This window comes from Scomber japonicus, chromosome 23 (assembly GCF_027409825.1).
Source record: "Scomber japonicus isolate fScoJap1 chromosome 23, fScoJap1.pri, whole genome shotgun sequence".
NCBI classification, from domain to species: Eukaryota; Metazoa; Chordata; class Actinopteri; order Scombriformes; family Scombridae; genus Scomber; species Scomber japonicus.
In genome coordinates, this window is record NC_070600.1 from 5,490,496 (window position 1) to 5,515,200 (window position 24,705).

At 38.8% G+C, this 24,705-nt stretch overlaps 1 protein-coding gene across 2 annotated transcripts; it reads right to left on the minus strand.

The window, feature by feature from the left end:
- Positions 1 to 12,076: 12,076 nt before the first annotated feature.
- asb13a.2 (ankyrin repeat and SOCS box containing 13a, tandem duplicate 2) lies at positions 12,077 to 24,464 on the minus strand. Of its 2 annotated transcripts, XM_053344155.1 has the most exons (7): positions 24,312 to 24,464; positions 22,898 to 23,085; positions 22,621 to 22,777; positions 22,373 to 22,507; positions 21,235 to 21,426; positions 20,483 to 20,637; positions 12,077 to 12,189 (listed from the first exon to the last, which is right to left on the minus strand). In XM_053344155.1, exons 1-6 carry the CDS (start codon positions 24,352 to 24,354, stop codon positions 20,510 to 20,512), a joined length of 843 nt encoding a protein of 280 aa, XP_053200130.1. In that variant the 5' UTR covers positions 24,355 to 24,464; the 3' UTR covers positions 12,077 to 12,189; positions 20,483 to 20,509. The 2 variants fall into 2 exon arrangements, with proteins under 2 accessions (XP_053200130.1, XP_053200129.1); XM_053344154.1 differs by lacking the exon at positions 12,077 to 12,189 and having other exon boundaries at positions 20,084 to 20,637.
- Positions 24,465 to 24,705: the final 241 nt, after the last annotated feature.

The window sequence follows — 24,705 nt, forward strand, 5'->3', positions numbered from 1 at the left end:
TATAGCTTGTACTCCAGTGAAAAACATTTGTAAAAGGCACTGCCAGTCTGACCTACTGCACCCTGTTGCTATCAACGTTTTCTCTTTGCTAACGTTAAAGGACTAACTAATAAGCCATGATAAACAGATAACCATGACACCAAATAAATTGAGAGTTAATGTTAGAAAACATTTGGATTTAAAATCAAGGATGGAAACATTGTAGTCAAGACTGTTTGTTCATTTTGTAAAATGCTACTGGCTCAGAGTAACGTTAGCTTGTCACTGCTAATAAACAATAAACGCTATGATCAAAACAATTTGAAAGAATTCCATGTTAATTGAAATTGCTTTGAACTTGTGTAACAGAGTTAATTATATAGTAACAAAATATATGTGTTGAGTTAAATATTAATTAGTTGTGTGTTATAACAGTAGACCTGACATACTACACCTCTTGACAAGTGGAACGCATGAGTATTAGTTTCTGTTATCTACAAGTTATGTCTCCCTCCTCTACCTCTCCCCTTTTGTCAGTGTACTCCACAAGGTAAGTGTCTTTTCTGTTTGTTTGTTTGTTAGTTTAAACTTATTTTAATATCCTGGTTCTTCATCTAACTCAATGCACACAACGTCAGACACCACCAGTTACACTTGATTTTGATTGAATTGACTTGTGCAGCGCAGACAGACTGCACAAGCGCCAAGGTAATAAACCCCAAAATGGCATGAAAAAATAATGTCATTCTCATACTATTATAGTTATGTTTCTTTTTATCTAATTTTATTGTTTCCTCACAGCCCTGTAGCAAATGTTCCATGGCCCAGCATCAATCCGCAGACCAGGGAGTGACAATTACTGTGATTTACGGAACAGAACTATGAGTTCTACTGATCGGATCCAACATTACTGACGTGAAAAGAGCTTTTTGAGAACAAATCAATGCAGAGAGGCTGCACGCATGTTCACAATCGCTTTTAGAGACTCAATATAACCATCAACATCAGACATTTTGACCATCAGGCTGACTGACTAGTGTATATTTTGCAGTCACAGTGAATATATATATAAAATGGTATTACGTCATGTGACTAGATTTGTAATACTCTTTAATGATAAGTCTGAATATGACCTAATCTCTTTAGTTAAGTCTTACCAAATTAATATCAAAATAATGCACTCCATGCAAACACGGTCATTGTTACAACACAAAGCCAGTAATCTGTACAGATTAATACAGTTACACTGTGAAAATTTGTATACACACACAACACTGCATTGGCAAACCACCCAGACATTTGTGCTGTGAGAGCGTCTGCGGAGGGATTATATAACCAGAGTAACAAAAGATGGATGTGGTTGGCGGCAAAAGAAAACAAGTCTGTCATTCCAGGAGCACTGTAATCCATTCTCATCTCCTTAAAAAACCATTATAAGGACAAAACCGGGAGTGGAACTTCTCACTGCAAGCATGACGAGTCTGATCTGTGGTGCGTTTGTTATATAAGGTAACATGGAAGAAATAGGATGTGCACAGGTTAATGTGTGTCACTTACATGTGTGTCACTTAAAGGAAAAACTTAACCGTGGAGACTAGGGCTGGGCGATAAAACAATAACGATATATATCGCGAAATAACTTTTCCTCGATAGAAATATGATACAATTTTGATAGAATTCATTCATACATGTTTTGACAGACATAAGAATAGCCAATCATAATTAAGTAGTGCCGCACCGAACCAATCATGCTGGAATAGAGCCAGTCAAGTCAGGTTGAGGCACCCTGCACATGTGCTATTATTTGGGCTGCGGCAGTGAGGGACTGTGAACAGGAGCGAGAACTCGAGCGACCAGGTGACTGAAAATGAAAACCCAACGACAGATGAGGGTTCTAATACTGAAGACATGGTCGAAAGGAAGGGCCCGAGAAAAGACAGCATACACACGTGCACAGTAGCTGTCACACATCCCCACTCTGATTAACTGGGTTGTAATCATAACAATGACGACTTGGGTGAGTTCGAAAGTGGCCTTCACCAATTGGACAAATAGGCATTATAATTATAAGAATAATAATAATAATAATAATAATAATAATAACAATAATAATAATAACAACTTATATTTATATAGCACCTTTCATTTCACGTTTGTAGAGGTGAAAGGGAAAAATGTCACTTGCAACCTGTGCACCGGACAAAAGACCCTCTCCATGTCAGTGGCAAGTAATTCAAACTTATGAGTAACAGAACATTTAAGCTAGACAAAAACAGTAATTTGATTTATATCGTGATATATATCGATATCGACTGATATGAAAACAAATTATCGTATTTTTTCCCATATCGCCCAGCCCTAATGGAGACCCTTAAAATGTTCTGTACCATCATTCTGTGTCAATGTTCCATCATCTGCATTTGGCAACAACAAAAAAGGCCCCACAAATGCCAACAGCTATTTTTCTCCTGACTCCTTTTAAAGTGTTTTTCAGGTAAATTTCCTCCCTGACATCCTCAGTCTATTTAGGTTTGCAGCGGATGTCAGCTGCGCTAAGTTGGCAACTTTCTGACAAGCTGTCAAACCCCCTTCCACTGGCCAGCTTTGTAAGAATTTGACCTCTGACCCTTTGTTGCCAGGCCTAAAAGCCTGAGGACAGCGCACCTGCCTGCTACCCTAAAACACACTTCCATTACGAGGACACACACACATACGTGCACTGCCTCCAAAATATCTGTCAACAGTTTTTTAGCGTGCAAATGAATTTCCCTGAAAACGATCCGCTTGAAGGACTCTGAAGAATTTTAACAGTCTTGTAAAATATTCATAGAGGGTTTTCCTTCAGAAAACTGACACTTGCCAATAAATTCATTGTAATGTTGAACGCTGCCAGCTGCCAAACTTCCTCCCTCTGCTTCTCTGTCTATATTCTGCCCTCTCCCTCTCTGTGCTATATATATAATACAGTAATACACTACATTATGTGAGCATACACTTTTACACAGTGACTACAAGAGTATCTGTAGTCAAATCTCTGTGTTTTCCGTGTGAAATACTGAAAGTAAATACTAAAGTACTGTATTGACCTAGATACTTTGATATCAGGATCTGCTTTTTCACCTGAGGCAGATAAACACTGATCCCTTCATTGTCATTTAGCATCACTAGCACATGAACGTTTTAATTTGCCCAGTGCTTCAAATAAGTTGAGATTCATCTGCAAAAGGTGTTTCACTCCAGTTTGGAGACAAAAAATAGACTAAATTTGAGACTAGGTTATTAGCTGCCAATGATAGAAGAGGTATAACTATAAGAATCAAAAGCAAGTACTCAGTGCTTAAAGTATAAGCGCTGATTATGCTAAATATTCTCCCTTTTACTGTGGCTTTTTCATTTTTATTAATTATAAAATACATAATACACCATCTGTTTTACTTCTAAATTCTAGATCTGAAAAGTAACCTCAGTATTAACTGTAACTTAATCATAGCTGAAATGTATAATGAATATATTTTAATAAATAAAAAAGTACAGCACAAGTACGTCATAAAGTACAGTATAGAGTAACTGCTAACCATAATAACTATTCCCTGATTACCACAGGAGACCACAGACAGCATTCAGTCACATGAAGGTTGTGTGTGTGTGTGTGTGTGTGTGTGTGTGTGTAGCAGTCAGCCTCTTCTTTGCAGTGCAAATGTCTGTAGACAGATGGATGGGAAAGGAAAAGTCTGAATAAATGGGTGAAGGAACTTAACAGATGCTTCCAAACAGGGCGTGAAGGCTCGCCGGATGGTTTTTAGAGAGTATGAAAATAGTGGGAATCATATGCTATGACTTTCACACTCACTAGATCTCAACAATCTGAGCACCTATGGGAGATTTTGGAGCGATCAACTCAACCAAATTAGGGATTATGTTTTGGAAGAATGCTGATCGTCACTACTGAAGCTGTTCTGGACACTTGTGGTGGAAGAATACGTCACAAAGGAACTCTTAAGTTGTTTTTTCCTATCATTTATTACTCATTGAAAAGTCACTCTGTTTTGGGGGGATTTAAGGAACAATGTGAGACGGAGAGAAATGATCGAGATTATACTTTTAAGCCACATTGCTCGTGATGCTACCACACAAACTAAGCTTGGGGATGATCCATGATACTAAACATTCTCACACACTGTGGCTGTGGGCCTGGATGTGTTTTGTGCTTGATCACAAACACATGCAGACGCACACACACACACACACACACACACACACACACACACACACACACACACAGACTGGTCATGAGGCCCTTTCTCTCTCTCATACAATAAAGGGTTGTTCACACTCTCTCTCCTCATTCACCAGCTCAGACGAACACACACTCCATCTCGTATTACATGCGTCTGCTTTCAGAGCGCTCGGCCCCCTCGTAGCAGACATTCAGCACGTCGCCTTGGATGGAAAACTGCAATCCGTTCACGTCGTTATTCTGTATTTTGGCTGTGGCGTGCTGAATGTCTTTCACCGCTGTGACAATTGCCTTAGCAGACCGAGAGCGAGAGCGCAGCGCTGCAAACAGCCACAATGCTAGGGAATCCAGACATTACCCAATATCCTGAGAGAGTCCAGGGGGATACATGCAGCTCATTTACAGACATACCAATACACTGTGTGGACTAGTTGACAGGTCAGCGGTTTAAGAGTTAGAAGGGGAGATTTATCTGGCTGGACATGAATGACACGTCTAAGAGACATGTCAATATTTTCTTTGTAGAGTGGACTTGCACAGACAGACAATTAGACTGTCAGATACGATCCATATGTGACATTCAGAGCATGGCCAGGTCTTATCCTGTGATTAGAGCCTGGAATTTAGTTTTTTAGTTCCTCAACCAAAAGCAACAGAGCGCATTCTCAAGAGAGTGAGATTTGCAACCCTGAGCTGCATTGAATTCTTTGTCTATTTTTTGCTACGTTTGTGTAAAAAACAATTGCCCTCCCTTCTTTTCTGCAAGAATGCATGCCTGGATATTTTTTTAAAAAATGGTGAAAAGGTGAAGCTCTAGATAGAAGCTTTTTGCTCTTACACAGGGTAAAATGTCATGCTTACAGTTATTATAATTCCAGTTTATTATTCCCATTAGTTATCATATTGTTGAGCTCTCCAAGTTAATAGAGATCTGGCAATGAGGTGACATCAGTAAAATGAAGTTTGACAGTGGAAGGAGCAGGAGCATCACTCAAGTTGTGGAAAAAAGGGGGTTAGCCAAACTTATTTGGAAGAGAAAATAACGACAAACAGTGAAATTATTACCTCAAATTTCTGTTGTAAACATCGACCAGTTCAACATTGACCTACTTTGTGTGCTGCAGTTTGTCAAAACATGATGTTCCTGCAGTAGGGTATCATTAAAAACATCTCACGTGAGCTCACTTTTAGTTTGGGTAATCTCATCTGACTGGTCATGCCTTTGCCCCAATCTAATATGTTAACATACCGATGAAATGATAGATAGTTTTCGAGTCTTAGAACTAGTTTTTTTTTTAGTTTTTACAACCTAAAAAATCACTGTTTGGATTTAGTCTCACAGCTTTTTTTCTCAGGTGCTGGTGGAGACCAAAAACAGAGCTATAATGAGAGTGATCACAAGGATAGATAGATAGATAGATAGATAGATAGATAGATAGATAGATAGATAGACATATCAATATTTGTAGTACGTGATGGGAAAGTTACATTCAGAAAGTATGTTTGGAAGTCTTGAATTAAACTGAATGATGCTGGGTTTGCTCACACTTCCATTCAAATGTATGGAGGGTTAGGGTTAGGGTTAGGGGGTTAGGGTTAGGGTAAGTTGTGTGTGTGTGTGTGTGTGTGTGTGTGTGTGTGTATTCATGCCTCTGCAGGACCACAGCAAGTGTTCTCATTTTTGTGCTAATGAATGTAATGTAAATGGGCATATACATGTGTGTGTGTGTGTGTGTGTGTGTGTGTGTTGTAAGACAGAGAGCAGATAACCCCCCACCAGTTCTCCTTATTTCTGGGCCAGCTGGCTGACCCTCTTATTCCCTGCATCTCACACTGCTAACCTGGTGCCCTTTCACCTCTACCCCCTCACACACACACACACACCCACACACACCCCAAGGGAGTCTTACTAGAACTGGGTTAGGGGCAGGCGGCTTTGGTGGTATGGACAGTTTCCAGGAATTGCACTCATCCCCTCTTCTGCCCTCTTATCCTTCACTGATTTTCCAGTTTTCACAGCCAGTCTGGAAAGTGTGAGTAAGCACTTCCTATGGAAAATAGTATTTTCAACATGGCCATTTGGCTCCTGCAGCTACTGTTAACAGATGAGAAACAGTAGGTCAGTGGAGATACGGAGAGAAAAGGAGAAAATGCTGTGTCAGCTGTGAGATGGCAGATCTGCATTTAACTTTCTTTAAAGTGTTAATAGAAAGGAGTGGGGTGGGGGGCAGAGGCATGTCAGGGTCTCTCCAGATTAGGGTCAAATGTCAACGTTCTGAGGACACAGGACAAGGCCTGTGCTATAAAAGAGATATATATGGAGCCATTAGCCTGAGTGAGGCATTAGCTTACAGCTCAAAGACACAATTCTGACTGTGGGTGTGTGTGTCTGATAAAAGTAGGAGCACACACACATGTACACACATGTCAACAGGGAGTAAAATTAGACAGATCATTATTGAAAGCCACAAGATTTCTTTTTTTAAATGATTACTTTCCTAATTGAAAGTGTCATCTGTTATTTAGGTGTTGAATTTTGACCTGATGGTCACACCAGATGAAAAGTTATATTCACCAAATGTATTACAATTCATTCTGAGGGGATTATGAATGTGTGGATCATATTTCATGGCAATCCATCCAACAGTTAATGAGACATTTCAGTCAAAAACACAAATGTCAACCTCAAGGCATAGGTGTATAAAAAAATGCACCATATAGGCACCATGAATGTTCATAAGGGTCGTAATTTTTTTGTCTAGGCATGAGAGATTTTACAGGATAAGTGAAAACTTGGCGCTAAAGTTGAAGCAGTAGGTAGTATTTGACCTCTGGAGATCATAAACTTGGCAATGTTAAGTAGCTGTTGAGACATTTTAATGTGGAACAAAGAGGTAGATCGACTGACTGATAAACTGACGTTGCCATTCCTAGAACCATGTCAGCAGCACATAGATTTATCTTGTGGCCTCAAACTAAACTTATTTCAACTATGCTTCTGAGAAACTATATTTTTTTCTGTCAGTTTATAAATCCCATAAGCCTCAGTCACCTTGTTGTGGAGAAAAAGGCAAACGTACTTCATTGTTTCTGCTGTTTCTGCTCATTCTTATTGTCACACACTGACTTTTAGGTTCTGGTACTGGATGAATGAAGGAAAAGACATTTTATATGTTTTAATGATTCCACCAGGAGACTTTCATGTCCATCCATACCCTGAAGTGCTCCAACTGTCAGTCACCTAATATTGTCTTTGCAGAAAATGAACAGACCTGGACACTCAAAATAGCTCACTGGACTCTACAATTCTATGGGAGAAACATCAAGAACAAAAAAGAAAGTGTAAAAATAGCATATGTTTGCAGATATTGTTTGGACAGGCGTAACCTTAAGCCTAATCTTACACTGGCGCTACTGTAAGTTTGGCTGCTGTTCTATCACTGAGTTGAAGCTAAGCTGTGGGAGTTTCATGCCTCGGTACCTACAGGAAGGTTCCACTGTGTTCCACCTTATCACCCACCGATAAACACATGAGACAGTGAAGTAAGCAGTCGGCCTCACCTGCCAACCCAAAAATAAAGAGGTGGAGGCACATGAGGGTTCAAAGCAGAGCAGGACTGCCACAAAGGTGTAAACTGTTCTCCTCAGCAGCTCACAGGCGCCAGGCTGATAAGTTCAGCCTAATCTCATTTTCCTATAAACTATTAAAGTTTAGAGAGCAGGAGTGATTTAATGCTACAGAAAAAAACTCTTTGTTGAATCAACCGTGAATCTTTGTTTTATTGCTGTTGCACGCAATATACTCACACAAACAGGCGCACACACACCTAAATTCAGCGAGGGTTTGGTGAAACCTAACCTTCCTTCAGTGTTGTTTTTCCATAAATGCAGGCGTGTAGATGCACGCAGTCTGTCCCTGCTGCACCCAAAACTCTTTCTGACATGTTTATCATCAATTAAAATGTTCTGAATACGTGTTGATTCATTTCTGACCTCAGCTCACCCTCCACTGCACTCGTAACCTAGTTTTTGGAGCAAATTACAAAAGAGTTATAATTCTTGAAAAACCTGTACAAAATTTAAAAGATGATGCCAATGCTGTTATTTTCCACTATGCTGTTAAATGTACTAATTTGAAGCTGGTTATACAGGAACAGGACCTGATAATGTTAGACAACAACAAACTAAGCTGGCTTTTGAGATCCTGTGATCTATTATTCTTTTTCAGGATGATTTAATTATAGTTAGATACAAATTTTCCTCAGTGGATTTATCCGTATTTAAAATCTACAGTGCACTAAAAACTTCTAAACCATCTTTAGCTTTAGGCTGATTGCTCATCCTGCTCCACCCCAACACAGTACACATTACTGGAATTGGTAATCACAACATTTTAAATTAAATCTAAAAAAATGGACTCATTATTTTTCATATTTTTTAGGTTATTTTTTGCATTTTGCTGAAGGTGATATATTCATTAACAGTACATCCTTTTCTTATCACACAAGATAATAAAAAGCAGAAAACCTGCACATGTAAGAAGCTAGAATGTTGAGACAGATCGGCATTTTTGTGTTAAGAAATGACTCAAATAAATCATCCATTGTCAAAACATTTGCAGATTAACTTAGAACAGGTCAGTTGGTTAATCAACTAATCATTGCAGCTTTAATATATACTGACCCTTTAATTTACTTTTTTACTAAAAAAATCACTAGATCTAACTTACTGAAAGAGTTCACATGAGTCAGCGGACTCCCAGTTCTGATAAACTGGTGTTTCTATCAGGGATGGAAGTGGTTTATGATGGGACGTTGCCAACGACTTAGGTAACCCAAAGTTCCCGGAGTTCTGGTTTAGGACATAAATTCAACTATTTACCAAAACAATGTTTTAAATGTCTCAACACACACATCTAACCAATCAGAAACAGTGTCACGAGCAATAAACACGATCTTATGTAAGTTAATGAATATGTTGCACCCCAGCCAAGACATTTACAACCTGAACACTCTCCGCTCCTCCTCTCTGCCTCTCCCACTAGGCTACTAACATACTTTTTTCCTGGTGAGTAGTGTTACAACATTCTAGGTCTCTATTACAATCCCTGCGTTCCATCACTGTGGTGTGAAAGGTCTCATTAATGACTGTCACAGAGAGAAGGCCACATTACCTGCAGCACATTCTGTACTTAACGTTTGTTTTTCAGACAGAAGAATGACCTTCCATCATCCAGTACGGACAGATAGTACAGCGCTGCCTGGAAGTGCTGTTGGAGGTTATGAAATACGTACACATGCAACACTCAAGAAACAGTTATTACAGTAATTTCAGTACTTCAACGCAATGACTCCCAACTTTTACTGGGATATTTTACCTTAAAAAGTACTTTAACAGAGTAGAGATGGCTAAACAGCTAGCTAAGTAATTGAACAGTTCAAATATTTAGCTGAAAGAAATGGTGAAACAGTCAGCTAACAGTTATAGATAAATGGTTAAAGTAGTTAGCTGACAGGAATGGATAAATGGTTAAAATAAGTAGCTAATGAATTAGTTATCTTAAATGGTTTAATTAGTTAGCTAAAAGTAATGGACAAATAGCTGTTTGAATAGTTAAAATAGCTAAAATGGTTAAAATAGCTGGCTAGAAATAATGGAGACATTATTAAAATTGTTAGCTAAAAGAAATCACCAAATGTTTGAAATAGTTAACCAAAGTAATGACAAATATGCGAATAATGCATAATGCTTGAAACATACCTAACAGTAGCATAACAGATAAAGGGTTAAAATAGATGGGTTAGCTATACAGTAATGGACAAATTGTGAAATAGCTAAAAGATTTATTTAAGAAGTTTATTGCTAAAAGTTGCTATAGGCTACATAACTAAAAACACTTGTCAACAGATGAAATAGATGACTTAGCAAAATGTATTTGGAACAAATGAAGCATTGAAAGCTCAAACTTTTTTCTATTATAACATAATTACAGTTCAAAATCAACTGAGGGCATTTGGATGGTGACAGACAGTGTTGATGAGGGGGTGTTTGTACATCTGACAGGACTGTGGCTGTATGTCAGACAAAACAGGTTGGTAACTGCTGGTTCAATGTTAGTTAATTTGTGTTTATGATCTCAAAATAGACAAGTATGAGCCCATCAGGAGCATATTGGCAGACTCATATCTGAACATTAGCTTGTTGTTGATACAGTTCATTTCTATTCTTGGAACCGTTAAATGCACGATAAAAAACAGTACGATGGAAACATTGCAGCACATTTCAGTTTAGTTATATTTTTTGACTTTTGATTGTGAGCCATTTGTCTTGTTTTGATTTCACGCTATGGGTTTTGTAACAGTCACTCAGGTTAGTTATACAACCAACTTGCCTTCAGCGACATGAGTATTTGGTTTTGATGTGCTACAAAAGGGAGCTGCACAGTAGAGCTCTAAGTGCAAGCAGGCAGAGGTTATGCAGTCTGTTCAGAATGATTTGCCTCTTTATTTGTCAGTGCTGGATGCTAAAGGGCGGTAAAGTTCACCTTGAGGTATGTCATCTTCACAAGTTTGACAGATGAAGCAGTGTGACAGCTGCCAAATATTTAGGAAGAGTATGTTCCCTGCTGCTACTTCCTCAATGTTTTGATGGTACATTTGCCCAGATCTTATTGGTAACCCTGTTTATCTACTGAAGAATGAGTTCAAGGAGTTTCCTGTCAAGTTACCTTACTCTTTAAGTAAGGTGTGTAACTGCTATTGCTCTGATTTTGGAGCTGAACAGTGGTCAACACATCGGACTGTATATGCACCAAGCAGCTTTGAGGTCTTTTTAGTAGCTACAGAGCATCTAAAGGGACTTTTAATACACACCACTATACCTATAATTGCTCTATTAAGGAAACTACAGTTAAATACAACTTGGATTTTATTTTTGTAGATCTAGCCGTTGATGTATGGGTTATGACAACATTATATCCACCAAATCAACTGCTGAGATCTTGAAGCAGGCCCAACTGGGCAAGATATGCAAGCAGTCAGACAATCAGGCAGGTTTTAAACAAAGCCCCATGTTACAAACAATAGATTTGAAAGAGAAAATTAAGGCAATGTGTTAAACTGTAACTCAAGACGTCTGTTGTTAGCAGAAATGAGGAAATCCAAAAATGTCACAGACACCACATCAATGCTTTTCTACAATCTATGGTTCAGCTCATTGTATTGTTTTGGGGTGGGATATAATCATACACTGGCAGTTACTGTATATGGCAGTGCCAATTCATTTTGAAAGAGCAACAGACAATGAGAAAATTCCAACACAGGGCTGACAAATGGTGGAACTTCATCACTCAGTCAGTCAGTCAATCAGGGAAGGTGCTAGATTGGATGGTCCGGAGGGACAATTTGTATACTAACCTTAACCATAAACCTAACCTTTACCTTAAGCCTAACCCTAACCACACTCACGACAATTCATCCGTCTGGGCTCAACATTTACTATCAGTCAGTCAGACAGATATTTGGGTTAATAGGGCTGGTACGTGACCAGTCCAACCTAAAATACAAATGTGTACACTTTCAAGGTATGGATTTGAATATGTATGCCGTGTTCATCTCAGACATACAGTATGTGTACTACTATTATATATCATTATTATTATTATTACATTGTATCCAAGGTCTAAACAGGGTCCAGTCTAGGAACGGAAAGAAACAGTCTTTTATGTGTCCCACTACACTAAGAACTGACATTTAAAAACACTCTAAGGTGCATTGCTCAAGCTCTGGTGAAAGCAGAGGAATTGTGGTTATACACTTCCTCATAAAAAAAATTAATAATAAATACCATTCCACAGAGCAGCAGAAAGGCAGCCAGTCCTTGTAGCATGCCAGACCATCTTGAACTTCCCTGGAACAGTGAGGGCGAGAGAGCTGGCCAGTCGGCTACTGCTGAGCAGGCATGCGTCACAACAGCTGAAAAACACAGACAGGGAAGGGAAAGCGTCTGGGAAGGAAACTCTGCTGACTTCATTCGCACTAGACGACAATATTTGAATTTGAGCAACTCTGTTTTGGGGGACTCCCTGCTTCAGAAAATACATCCAGATGGCTTGGTCATCCAGTGGCTTTTGAAGTATCCCTTTGTATGCGTGCGAGTGGGTGACCCCAGGCGTTACCATCCAGGCACACGTGAATATTATTTTCTGAGACCAAAGCAGTCTCTTACTGGAAGTGTGGGAGCAGACTGACTGGGGACCTCCAGACTCCTGCTGAAAACAATTAACTGAGGCAAGAAGCCACTAAAAGAAGTCTCTAATTTTCCGGATACAGGACAGTCATAATTAAAGTGTTAATCTTCTAAATCATTTCTCCCCCTAACATCTTTGGTGTGTTTTCTTTAAGTTATAATTTACTAGATGAACGTTTCCTGGATATGTGCTGTATTTTTTTGCTCTGTACTCACTGTTTTGTGGGATGTGTTGATAGAAAATGATAGATAGTCCAGACTAGTTTGAGCTCCATATAAATATTTTCAATACGTCAATTCACCACGCTTCGCCCACGAGAATAACAACATAATTCAGGACTTTAAAATGCTACAAAGTAAGGCTGACATGGGAATCCTGCAAGCATCCAGAGGAAAGAAAAGACTGGCAACAACACAACAATGAGTACTATCTATTTTCAAAGCAGTTCTTCAGGAATCATATTACATAATATTGACCTTTAGACTGAATTGTACTAAAGAATTATAGAAAAAATAACATCTCTTTAAGACATCTTAGCTGTCTTCAAAGGAATAGTTCAAAATTTTGGGAAATACGCTTATTTGCTTTCTGTCGGTGAGACGAGAACACCTGTATCAATTTCATGTACAGAGATAAATTTATGAGCCTAGCTTAGCATGAAGACTGTCTAAAGTTCAAACAATTTTGCAGTTATGTGCTAGTAGGATTTCTTCCACAGTGGGGTTGCAGATTTGGTACCACTGTGCCTGTACAGACACCAACAACTGTACCTGAGAACCTCGGCTAAAGTCAGAGATGCTACACATTAGCATTTGGTCAAAATAGCCATCAAATCACAACTTGCTTTTTTCACATTTTTGTTCATGTATGGATTACACAAATTAGATATAATGTGTTTACCCCTGAACTTAAAGGTGATGGTAGGCAACTTTGTAAGCTAGCCGTTTCCCCTTGCCTCCAGGCTTTATGCTAAGCTAGGCTAACTGACTCTGGATTTAAAGGTGCAGCGTGTAGAATTTAGTGGCATCTAGCGGAACAGCTTCAGCAGAAATGGAAGATAATATTCCTAAGTGTGTTTTAATTAGCGTTTAATCAACTGAAAATAAGAATTGTGAGAATGAACCCTTTAGAACTACATGTTTTTGTTTGGGGTTTTTTGGTGTTGTGGAAGGTGGGTATTCACTTTGTTGGAATCTGCAACCTCACCGCTAAATGCCAGTAAATCCTACACACTGGTCCTTTAACACACAGGCATCAGACTAGCCAGAGAGTTCTCATCTCACTCTCAGACAGAAGGCAAATAAACATGTTTCCCAAAATAATAAATTTTTCCTTTCAGCCAGGGTGACCGACTCCACTTTTTTTCAATTTTGGATACATTTCCGTCTGTAAGTGTAAGTGAATAAATAATTACTAAAAAGGTTTTTAATAATATAACATCAGGTTTTTCTGTAGTTGTCATCATGTTATTTGCATTGTGACACCCATACCCTTTAACCTCAGTCATGACAAAGCAGTTTAACACAATACTGGTATGATAAAACTCTGGCCTTTTTACTGTTTACTGCATATGTATTTATATTGAGTTAAGATGCTGCTCTAGCTTCAGTTCGACATATACAGCTGCTGCAAATGCTGATCTTAACATAAAGTCAAAGTATTTCCAGACCTTAACTACAAGGCACTCACAATGACACTCACTCACCTTACTGTGTCATGTGACTCTGTGCTGTAAATATAGTGTGCGATACAAGGCAAGTGTACAGTAGGAACTTTTTTTGGCGCTAAGTGTATCTTGTGTTTATGTGTCTCTATGAAAACCATTGATTCAGTCTGGTGTGCAGCGTCTCACATCTGCAGCTCATTTCATGGTGGTGATTTTCAAGCTGCAGCGTCTAAGGGGTGGGGTGAGGGAGGGGAGGGGGGGCAGCGTAGCATTGGACCATCACAGCATCCAGCTCTTTGTTTATCTCTGGTTCTCAAACAAAAGCCTCCCAGTTCCTGTCTGCTTAGCGCCTCAAATCCACAATCTACACTCTCAATCTACCCTCTTCTTTCCTTTCCTCTCCATTACTGCCACAATATGAACCCCCCTCTTCAGTTTACAGTGTAATAAGGAAGATCTATTTCTCATGAGACAGAGAGAGCTGTGTTTCCTGACAGATGCATTTAAATCAGCAGGAGCACATTCATTAGCCACAAGTTGGAAAGTGACCACAGTTACAGAAGCTTGTTTTCTGTTTTCTCTTTGCCTTCTAGGCCTGAACACATGTTGACTGGTGCAATGCATTTGGTTGCTGGCTCACTAGTAATGAATGGTTTACACGTTATTTCCTTTTCTATAGCACAGCCTAGTGGGCAATGAGTGCAACTGAGCTTGTACTTGGATATGCTGTATGTGCCTCAACCCATAGTCACGATTGAACTCTAGTAAATTAACACCATTTTAGCTGACAAAAAATGTATTTGAAACATGAATAATCATGAAAGTGAATCAGACTTTTTGACTTGAGCAGAAGTCCACAATATAATCTGTTACTTTAGGTGTTGTACTCATATTTTGAAACAACAAACCAGGAGCTCGAGAGGCAATTAAAGTTACCTAACAGTGACACGTTTTAACAGTTAAATCACATATTATATGTATGCTTTAATACTTAAAAAAAGTGACAAAAAACAACTTATTTTAGCCTCCTAGTAGTTAAATAGGCTAAAAATTATCTTAAAAGCTATTAAACTGAACACTGTGCCATATATAATTTCATGAAACCCACTGACCCCAAAATGATGAGTAAACAGGCAAAAATCAGTCATCATTCAGTATCATCTATTAGAGTTTAAGGAAAACAAACACATGATCAGCATAATTTATTCATCATAGTCAGAGCAACAGTTCTGTACAGTTTAATAAGATAAATATTTATTATAATAGATTCATCAGTTTTTTGTAGCACCTTCAACAGATAAATCTTTGTGTAGTGAGTAAATCAGGATTTATTCAAATTAATAAAACAACACATTCACTGAAAGTACTGCCAGTGCCGTTTACCAAGAAGAACCTTTGACAACAAACCAACCACTCTGTTGTTCAACCCAAAGTTCAACATTCCTATTTTGGAGCAAGGACCATTTTTCATCTTAGATAACTTGAACATTCCCTGCATGCCTGCCCTCTTCTCCTCTGCAGGCTTAAAGTGCTTTGAAACCAACCGTGTTTTGTGATAGTTATTTTAAGCCACAAGTAGAAACCCCATCTGTATCAGGGTCAGATATTTTAGCAAGCCTTAAAGGGGAACGCTCCATGTTAGGAAGTACTGTAAAAGACCAGAGATCTGTGCTTCAAGATTATTTACAGGCTAAGATTATGATGAACAAAGCTGTTTTCCATCGCGAATAGTTCAAATATCTTGTAATGATGGACGATTATTTTTGAGGAATTTATATTTCGATTGATCAAGTTGCAACAGTTTGGCATATTTATGGTGTGAAGCAGACAAGCTCCATATTCAGGCTGGAATCAAGGAGCTTGGGCACGTTCGGGGCAAGAGTCAAATGAGGGGAGTAAACAGAGAGATTTGGACGAGGGTCTGAAATCCTGGAATATTACTTTTGAATGTTTTGTATAGAGCTGTCAGACAAACAGTAAACACACAGGTGCAGACCTCCACGAAACCAGACAGGAGACCTCTTGCTCTTTAAAGCAAAGAGAGGTAACTGTGCCCGCTGGCAGCTCCACATAGAAGGAAAGATTTGGAAATGGTGATGGTGCAACACCCAAAAATCCTGGAGAATGACATCAGTAAACTACACGCGTGACTGTGTTTTATAACTTACACTGAAAAGGAAAAAAAAAAGATCTTGAAGACATGAGAGCTCAGCTTTTTATGGACAAGAAAGGTATCATTGAAGAAAGAGGTTTTTTTGGATGTAAAAAAACATCAGTGAACGTAATCAGAGGTTTTGCTGAATCGTCTTGTATCTAAATTGGTGTCAGATTTACAAAAATCCCCATAATGTTGTGTTCCAGTCCAGTTTAATCTCTTGTAACGATGGACTTTGCTTGACTTTGAGGCACTTCTATGTTATGAACCACCAAGTTGAATATATATCAAAGCTTTCAGAAACATCTGAGTTGTGATTTAGACTTGGATGTTGACAAGAATGCTATTAGAAACTCATAATTACAATAACCCAGATATACATTAACAAAACTGAGTACACCCCTGTGTAATGTCACTTAAATGTTAAATGTTTCAAAATTGTATCATCTTACAAATTGTACTATTTTTAGGGTGAAGTGTTAATTGGAGATAAAGGCCTCAAAGTACATCCTGTGACCACTGACACATTGAGTACACTTGTGACAGCTGAAACAGTGAGTATACTTGTGACCATTGAAGCAAAAGTGAGTATACCTGTGACCACTGAAGCCAGAGTGAGTATACCCGTGGCCACTGAAACAAAAATGAGCATATCTGTGACTACTGGAGCCAAAGTGAGTATACCTTTGACCACTAAAACATTGGTTGAGTACTCTTGTGTCCACTGATACATTAAGTGAGTATACTTGTGACCACTGAAGAAAAAGTGAGTATACCTGTGATGGCACAATCTGTGCTGACAGTGAAACATTGAGGTTGGAGTTTACTGATATGTGGCTTCATGACTACAAAAGGTGTAGAGGAGAGGAAAATTACAGATGACATTCATAGATGACACCAGGAATGCAAGTTTGTCAGCCCAAATATTCAATGAAAAGATGACTCTCAGTCTCAGGAAGGTTGACAAGAGGAACTGATCGTAAAAAACACACTACAAAAATCACACAAGAGATTTTAAAGGAAAGAAAACCAACCTGGCCAAGTATGTCTCCTGACCTGAGCCAAATAGAAAACTTTTAAAGCAACATCCCAGTCCAGGAAGACCCAATCTGTCATCAAAAACAAGGTCAGGCATATAAACTATTCAAAAATGATAGAATGGACTCATACTAATGAAGGGTGTGCTGACTTTTGTTTTGTAGTTTTTTCTTAAATATGGATCTTTCATTATAGTTTTTCAAGTAAATTGGCTTAACTTCTTGGTCTAAAACAAATTAAATTGTATTCAATGGATAGGATTTGTAGAGATATTGACCAGGGGTGTACTCAGTTTTGTAAAATGGTATATATTGCATTAGTGAATCCATTAACACAGACATGTAGGTAATGGATATACCAGCTCAGGTTATTTTCATGGTGGTAGCACAGTCAAAAATCAACTGTATGAATCAGATGTGTACACAGTGTGGACACATCTGATTCATCTGTTAACTGTATATGATGTAATAATAATTGGATTTAAACAGATAAGTCATCTGATATTATCTTATGGAAGATAAAACACTATTATATGTGCCAATATGTGTTGATCAATGAGTAGCAAGAAATGTTAATACAGATGTGAAAGATGTCTTTGAGGTCACTCTGAAACTGTGTCTCCATGTCATAGGCTCTTTCATTATTTGTGTAAAAAACCCAACAACCTATAATTCCAGTATCAGTCAAGCTCTAATGATAATGTGTTGATTAAGATCTGCTTCCTAACACATAGTTCCTGTCCTTTAAGTTGGAATTTGTCACTTCCTGATTGTGAAGAAGTGTCAGTATCCAAACTGAGTTTAACCAATGAGTTTAAGCAGAGCAGTACCAGAGCTTCTCAGTTATTGATGAAGTGATGCTGCTTCAATACGAACACGGTGTCCTGAAGCCAAAGTTCAGGGCAAAAGACGGAATGTGCATTGCTCTGTCAGTTCCGATCGATTGATTTATGTGTTTGATCCTGGCAGAAACAAACAGAGATCACAACTGAACTTCAAGTACAAAACTTTTCAAACAAGCATGCATAAAAGAATGACAAAGCAGATGTTAGACCCGATTCAATAAATGCGAGTTATGAAACCTCACAAACAGGTCATGCCAACCTAGACGAGAGAGCCAATAAAGCAATCTGAAACACTTTGTGGAATTCATAAACAGCGTCTTGCTAAAAATATCGAGACCTCGCCAAGCTGCCTCTGGGTCGTCTCTATAGGCAGATTTAGTAGAGCAACAGCCACCAGGTTATAAATAGACAAGACGGTCTCCTTCAAACTTCACTGTCTGTATCAAACAAAGGCTGTCGCCAGGCGCAGGGTTCGAATCGTAGGAATCTTGAGAAGAAGCGAGGCGGCATCTGCGGAGTGTCACCGTGACAACATCGCTGCTTGGTATTCCTGTGGACGTTGCTCTTGTCTTCAATCCATAAGTAATGCCTGGAATGTTGCAATGTCTCATTTCACATTTTCACTTTTAGCTACTCAGCGTTTACCGTAGACCTGTCGCTTTAATGCCTTGTTTGCATTTTTCTGGCAAATCAATCCAGCAACCTTTAGCCGACAAAAAAAAACCCTGACATTGCCAAAAACCATTTGTGCTCTGTCCCCTCCCTGAGCTCTGTCATTTGTCCACAAAATTCACACCCAATGACAATTGTTAACGTTATGTCTTATGTTCTGAAGTTACAGTTCTGTTTATTTAACTAGAACACAGTGTTGAAATGCTATTTAAGACTTTTAGCAGCGATTTATAGTTCAGATTACATACTGGTGGTTCCATTGGCAGCAGCAGGTTACTAAAATCATCTCCATCTTACACTGTGTTTACCAACCTGTGCCAGCCACTGGGATGGTTTATAGCAATGGAAACCAGCCGGGTAGTGAGTACAGCTTTCTTCTGAAGGAGACAAGTTTGGATTTTGTGTGTAAAGTTTTGATTCATCATTTCCTGTCGGCAGGTCGACGCAAGTGTCCGCATCCGTTTTAGGTTTACTACACGCATACTGTCAAACTATAACTATCAATTCATGTTTACGTGGTTTATAGTAATCTCACAATGCAATTATCAAAGTTGAGAAAGTGGAAGTGGTGTTACTTGTAACATTAAAGATATGTTTGTTTCCCTGTTGTTTGTTTGTTTGCATTTTGTTCTGTTTGTCTTGTGCACGTGCAGAATCAGAATCCAGGTCAAAGTCTACTTACTAAATGCCAGCATCAGACCACATGATACCTGTGCCCCTTAACACGTTCACTGTCATATGAGGTGTCATAAAACCAATTCTTTACAACTTAATGACAAATGTAGGCGACCTTAATTGGTGCGACTTCAACAACAACAACAACAACAACCTTCTTTCACTTCTCTATGCTTATGGTTGTGTGTGTAGTCCTGTACGATTAAGGTAACGGAAGAAAAGTTCTGGGAGACTCATCGTTTTTTGGGGGGCATTGTGAGATATCCCAAATGAGGCGTCAGTTGACACACTACAGGGGCTAAAATGAGCAACTGTCGTGCCATGGCAACCTTCTCCAAGCATCTAAAGCCTGCCTGTAATCCAGTCTTGTTTCACAGTGTGTTGAGGGCTTTATTTACAGTGTCTCTCCATCTCTTGCTATGACAGTCGCTATTTCTGACACCTGAAACACTCGCGACCTGACGACCAGCAAGTGTGAGTCACGAGCTCTGATGTGCTGCATATTTAACAGGAGTTTAAAAAAGGTCATTTTGAGGTTTATTGCTTCATCTAATGTTGGCTTTTTTTTAATGTGTGGTGAAACGCTATTCAAAACACTCCATAAAAAATGAAAATAAGCACATCTTGCAGAACTCTTGGCTTGCACCTCAGCACTATTGGACTGATATCTTACAGTCTGATCCTGGCATACATTGGACTGGACTTTGCATTTACTGACACAAGTATTCCAGTTCTGGTAAATGGAAATTACTTGTTCTAATAACTGTTTAATGACAGTAATATTTAAACCTAGTTGAAACTATTTCATTGTTCATTTTGGCAGATGTCTTGACTCTTAAGGTGCAATATTTTAAGAAGCAGGTGAATTTAACTAAACTATCTGCCTACTCTTATCAAACCCTAACGGCACCTTTGCAGGATTTTGTGCGGCAGCGCAGCGAGTTTCCAGTCTCTCTGTGAGCGCTCACCCGGCTCCACCTGGAGGCTCTTCCTGCTCATTGATAGCAGAGGTAACTGATGAGGATTTTTGGTATATCCAGTTGACCTATGAGCTTCAGAGCACCGGTGCCCAGCTTCTTCCTCACAGCCAGCCTGCTGAGCTGCTGCAGACTCATGGGAGTGACTACAGACAGATAAAAAAAAAAAAAGAATATATGAGTTTATGATATTTATGTTCCAGGATGCAATTGTGTTGACAAGAAGAAACAAAGCGACAATTTTGTTGTTAGTCTGTTTTTGTCATTTGGTTAAGAAACTAAAACAAGTTCTGCTGTATTAGTTTGTTTCAACCACTCAAGCAAAAACTGCAGCACTTAGTTTCAGTGAACTCTGCTGAATGATAAAATAAGAATTATTTACTGAATATATGGCATTTAGGGAAAGTTTCAACAGTTTTCTACCTAAATCTGCTACTATTTAAAGTCTAAAAACTCTTCTACAGTCCTTGTTTAACACTGTTCTTACTATATAAAGATCTGTGACTGAAGTCAAGAGGTGTAAATCATCACCGTCTCATATGCATCCAGTTACTATATGTGACAAACTGTGTGTTAGAGCATCACCGTCATCAACAACAGGTGTCATGTCTGAGATTTCCTGGAAGTGAAAAATGATCCTTGCATGCCATCTGCTGGTTGTAGGTCAACACTACACTGATGTACACTGAGGAGGACTGAGGATTTAAATGATGACGTTTGTTTTAGACTTCTGTGAAATGTACCTTCATGAGATTGTAGGTAGGTTCCAGACGGAGAGTCAGGAGTGGTGTAGTCCACCGGTTTTTTGTTGTGTTGATCTCTGGCGTAAATGTTGGCTCCGAACTCCACCAGTATCTCGATCATGTCCATTTGCATACTTTTAGCGGCGTGGTGCAGCGGAGTGTCGTGCAGCCTGGCAGCGTTCACTTTAGCGCCTAGAAAGAAAACAATCTTTAGGTATTACACTACAAATCATCTTCATGTTATGTCAGACTTTTTTCAAGGACTACATATCATTTTAGACTGATTTCATAAATTACAAGTGTTATGAAGCCTGTATATGTTTCTAAACCTGTCACGATGACTACTTTTGTTGGACGATATATTGTCTCAGAAATAATTGATTCTGGTATGAAAAAAACTGTTTGGAAATTTAATACTTAGTTGAACCAACATGGGACAGTTTTCAAATGGTTACTACTTACAGCTCTATCACTATGCTGTTATAATTTGACTAAAAAGAAGAAAAAGTGAAAAAGTGACGAACACTTTGTTGAAGTCTCAAAGTTACTGCAGGTTCATTTTCACAGTGTATAAAAGACTTAAATCAGCCACTACAAAGTGGAGCTGAAACATTATTATTTGGTTATTTGCATTATAAATGGATCTACAGATTATTTTTCCAATAACGTGACAACTAGTTTAACATAGAAAATGTCTGGTTTTGTCTGACCAACAGTGCACACAATTATTTTATAATTTGTGTATTTTGCTGCCTTGTGAAGCACTTGGATTGTAACTTGGATTTTGAAAAGTGCTGTATAAATAAAGCATATTATCATTATTATTATTATTATTATTAGTAGTAGTAGTAGTAGTAGTAGTAGTAGTAGTAGTAGTAGTAGTATTGATATTAGTATAATTATCATTATGTAAAAACAGAGCTAAGCAACAAATCCTCACATTAGTACGTTTGTTGTTTTCACGTTAAATTAAATTACTTGATAATTAATGTTGCTGCAGATTAATTTTCTGACTCACCGATTTATAGTTTCAGCTCTAATTAGAAGAAGAGAAATCTGTCTTAGTTAAAAGGTCAGCAGAAGAGTGTATGCAGGTTGGTAGTACTACTACTCCATCCTGTTTCACACTGACACTCACCTGCATTTAGCAGCACTTTAACACAGTCTGTGTGTTTGTTAGCACACGCCACATGTAGCGGGGTCCCATAGTAAAGATCATACGCCTCCAGCCCAGCACCCTGTTCAATCAGCAGCTTCACACAGTCTGAGTTCCCTGAGAAGAGATCATTATTATTATTTACTACTAATAAAACAAGTTTTCTCACTCAGCTTTAAAAGTTGGGTAATAGAAAACAAAATGCATGTGAAGTGAGTCGAGGCACTCACCTCCCATGCAGGCCTCGTGGAGGGGGGAGGCAGTGCGGGAGGTGAGGGCAGGGTTGGCTTTGGCGCCATGCTCCAGCAAAATCTTCACACATTCTACACTGCCTGCTGAACAGGCCTCACACAGCGGGGTGCTGCCATCCACGTTCCGCGCATCCACCTGAGAAAAAGTAGTTCCTCTCCTTATTCACATAATTCTTCTGTTTTCACAGACATATAATCAGAGCGTCATGGTTCTGAGTTGAATGGTTGAGTATGTGTAATGAATGAAATGGCTCACCTGGGCTCCAGCTTCCAGCAGCAGCTGGACACACTGGGCCTGTCCGCGGACGCAGGCCTCATGTAGCGGTGTGATGGAGTCAACTGCCACGATGTTGACTGAAGCTCCGCTCTTGATGAGGTCCTGCAGCCTGGAGACCTGCCCGAGAGATGCTGCTCTGTGGACCTCTGTTCTCTCTGACCAGCAGCCTGCAGGAGGAAACGTCAGATACTGCACAGACACCACAATATGTGTAGAGATGGGACAACTGTAACTGTCTATAAAACACTCTTCTTTTATGCCACCCACTTGCATTTAATGTATGACACTGCTATATTAAGAGATACAGTATAAGTTACTGGCATTACTATTGTTGCCTTTACCACTGGTGGAATATAACTATGGTGTAAAAGTGTTGAGGTGACAGCAAAAACAAATGTTATTTCTACCAAATGTTGCCCAAGCTTAATTTAAGAACACAATGAATATTAAAGGACAGGTTCACAGTTTTTCAAGTATGTTTTATAACAACAGTCAGGTGTCCATATTAACAAGGAAAGAGGTTCTCTTTGTTGTAATCATTCCTCCTGTTCATACTGACTATTAAAAGATCTCTTTCAAATGTGCTTTCAATGTAAAGTGATGGAGGACAAAATCCACAGTGTGTCCACACAGTCATATAAAGTAGATGTGAAGCTTCTATTCAGCTTCAGCAGTCTGAGTTAGTCATGTCAAGTGATATCTGACACATTTACAGTCTTTTTAGCATCAAATTCCCTCTTAGTGTTTCCCTGTTGAGCTGTGGTGGAAGTATAGGAACAAAAAGAGGAACTTTGCCACTAAAAACACTGTAAAGTTGAAACATAGAAGACTTGATTTAACTCATTTGGATGTCTGAAGCTTCATGTTAGCTTCAGATCAACTTTTATTTATTTATTTTTTTTGCACAGAAGGAGGACTGTGGATTATGTCCTCAATCACCTCCATTGTAAGTGCATTATGAAGGGATCTTCTAATGGTCAGTATGAACAGGAGGAATGATTACAGCAAGAAAAAACATGTTTCACTGTTCATTCAGGCTCCTGACTGTTGATTTAAGACAGAAAAAAACTGTGCACTTGTCCTTTAAAGCCACTGTACTATGTACTGTTTACACTCTATGATACAATACAGACTATAAACAGACTGTAAAGACATAACACAACGTGACATTATTTTCAATACAGTATATCAAAAGCTATGTGCAAACCTCCCTACAGTAGCAGAGAAACAATCTTCGTATTAGAAGCTAATTTGAATTGACAGATATTACATAGCGGCTGTTAAAGGCTAGCAGCTACATTACAACATGTTAGCTTCCAGCTGACAGTCCTGCCGCACACACACGTTAAAACTGGGTCAAGCTCTGACTGTGTCGTCTATACTTTGTACACACCGATGTCTCCGAAGAAATACGGCCGAGTATTTTCAGTTTCCATCCTCCGCTTCTTTTCTCCGCCAATAATTAGCAGTGTTAACTCAGAAACAGCGAGACACGATGTGTTTATAAATAACCGCGTCCTCTGTGTTTACACACCGCGGGAGTCACGTGACGTACCTGGACCTCGAAACGCATGCTGGGACTTGTTGTTTTTTACTATATATTACGGTTTTGACACCAAATAGATAGGTTCTGTGAATAGATAAAATAAATAATAATATAGAAGACTTATATTAATTGTTCATTAATATTTATTCAGGACAAATAAGGCTCCATAATGTATTACAATACAAGGACAAATACAACTGACATAATTTAAGCAACAATTAAGACGTCAATCCAGAGTCAC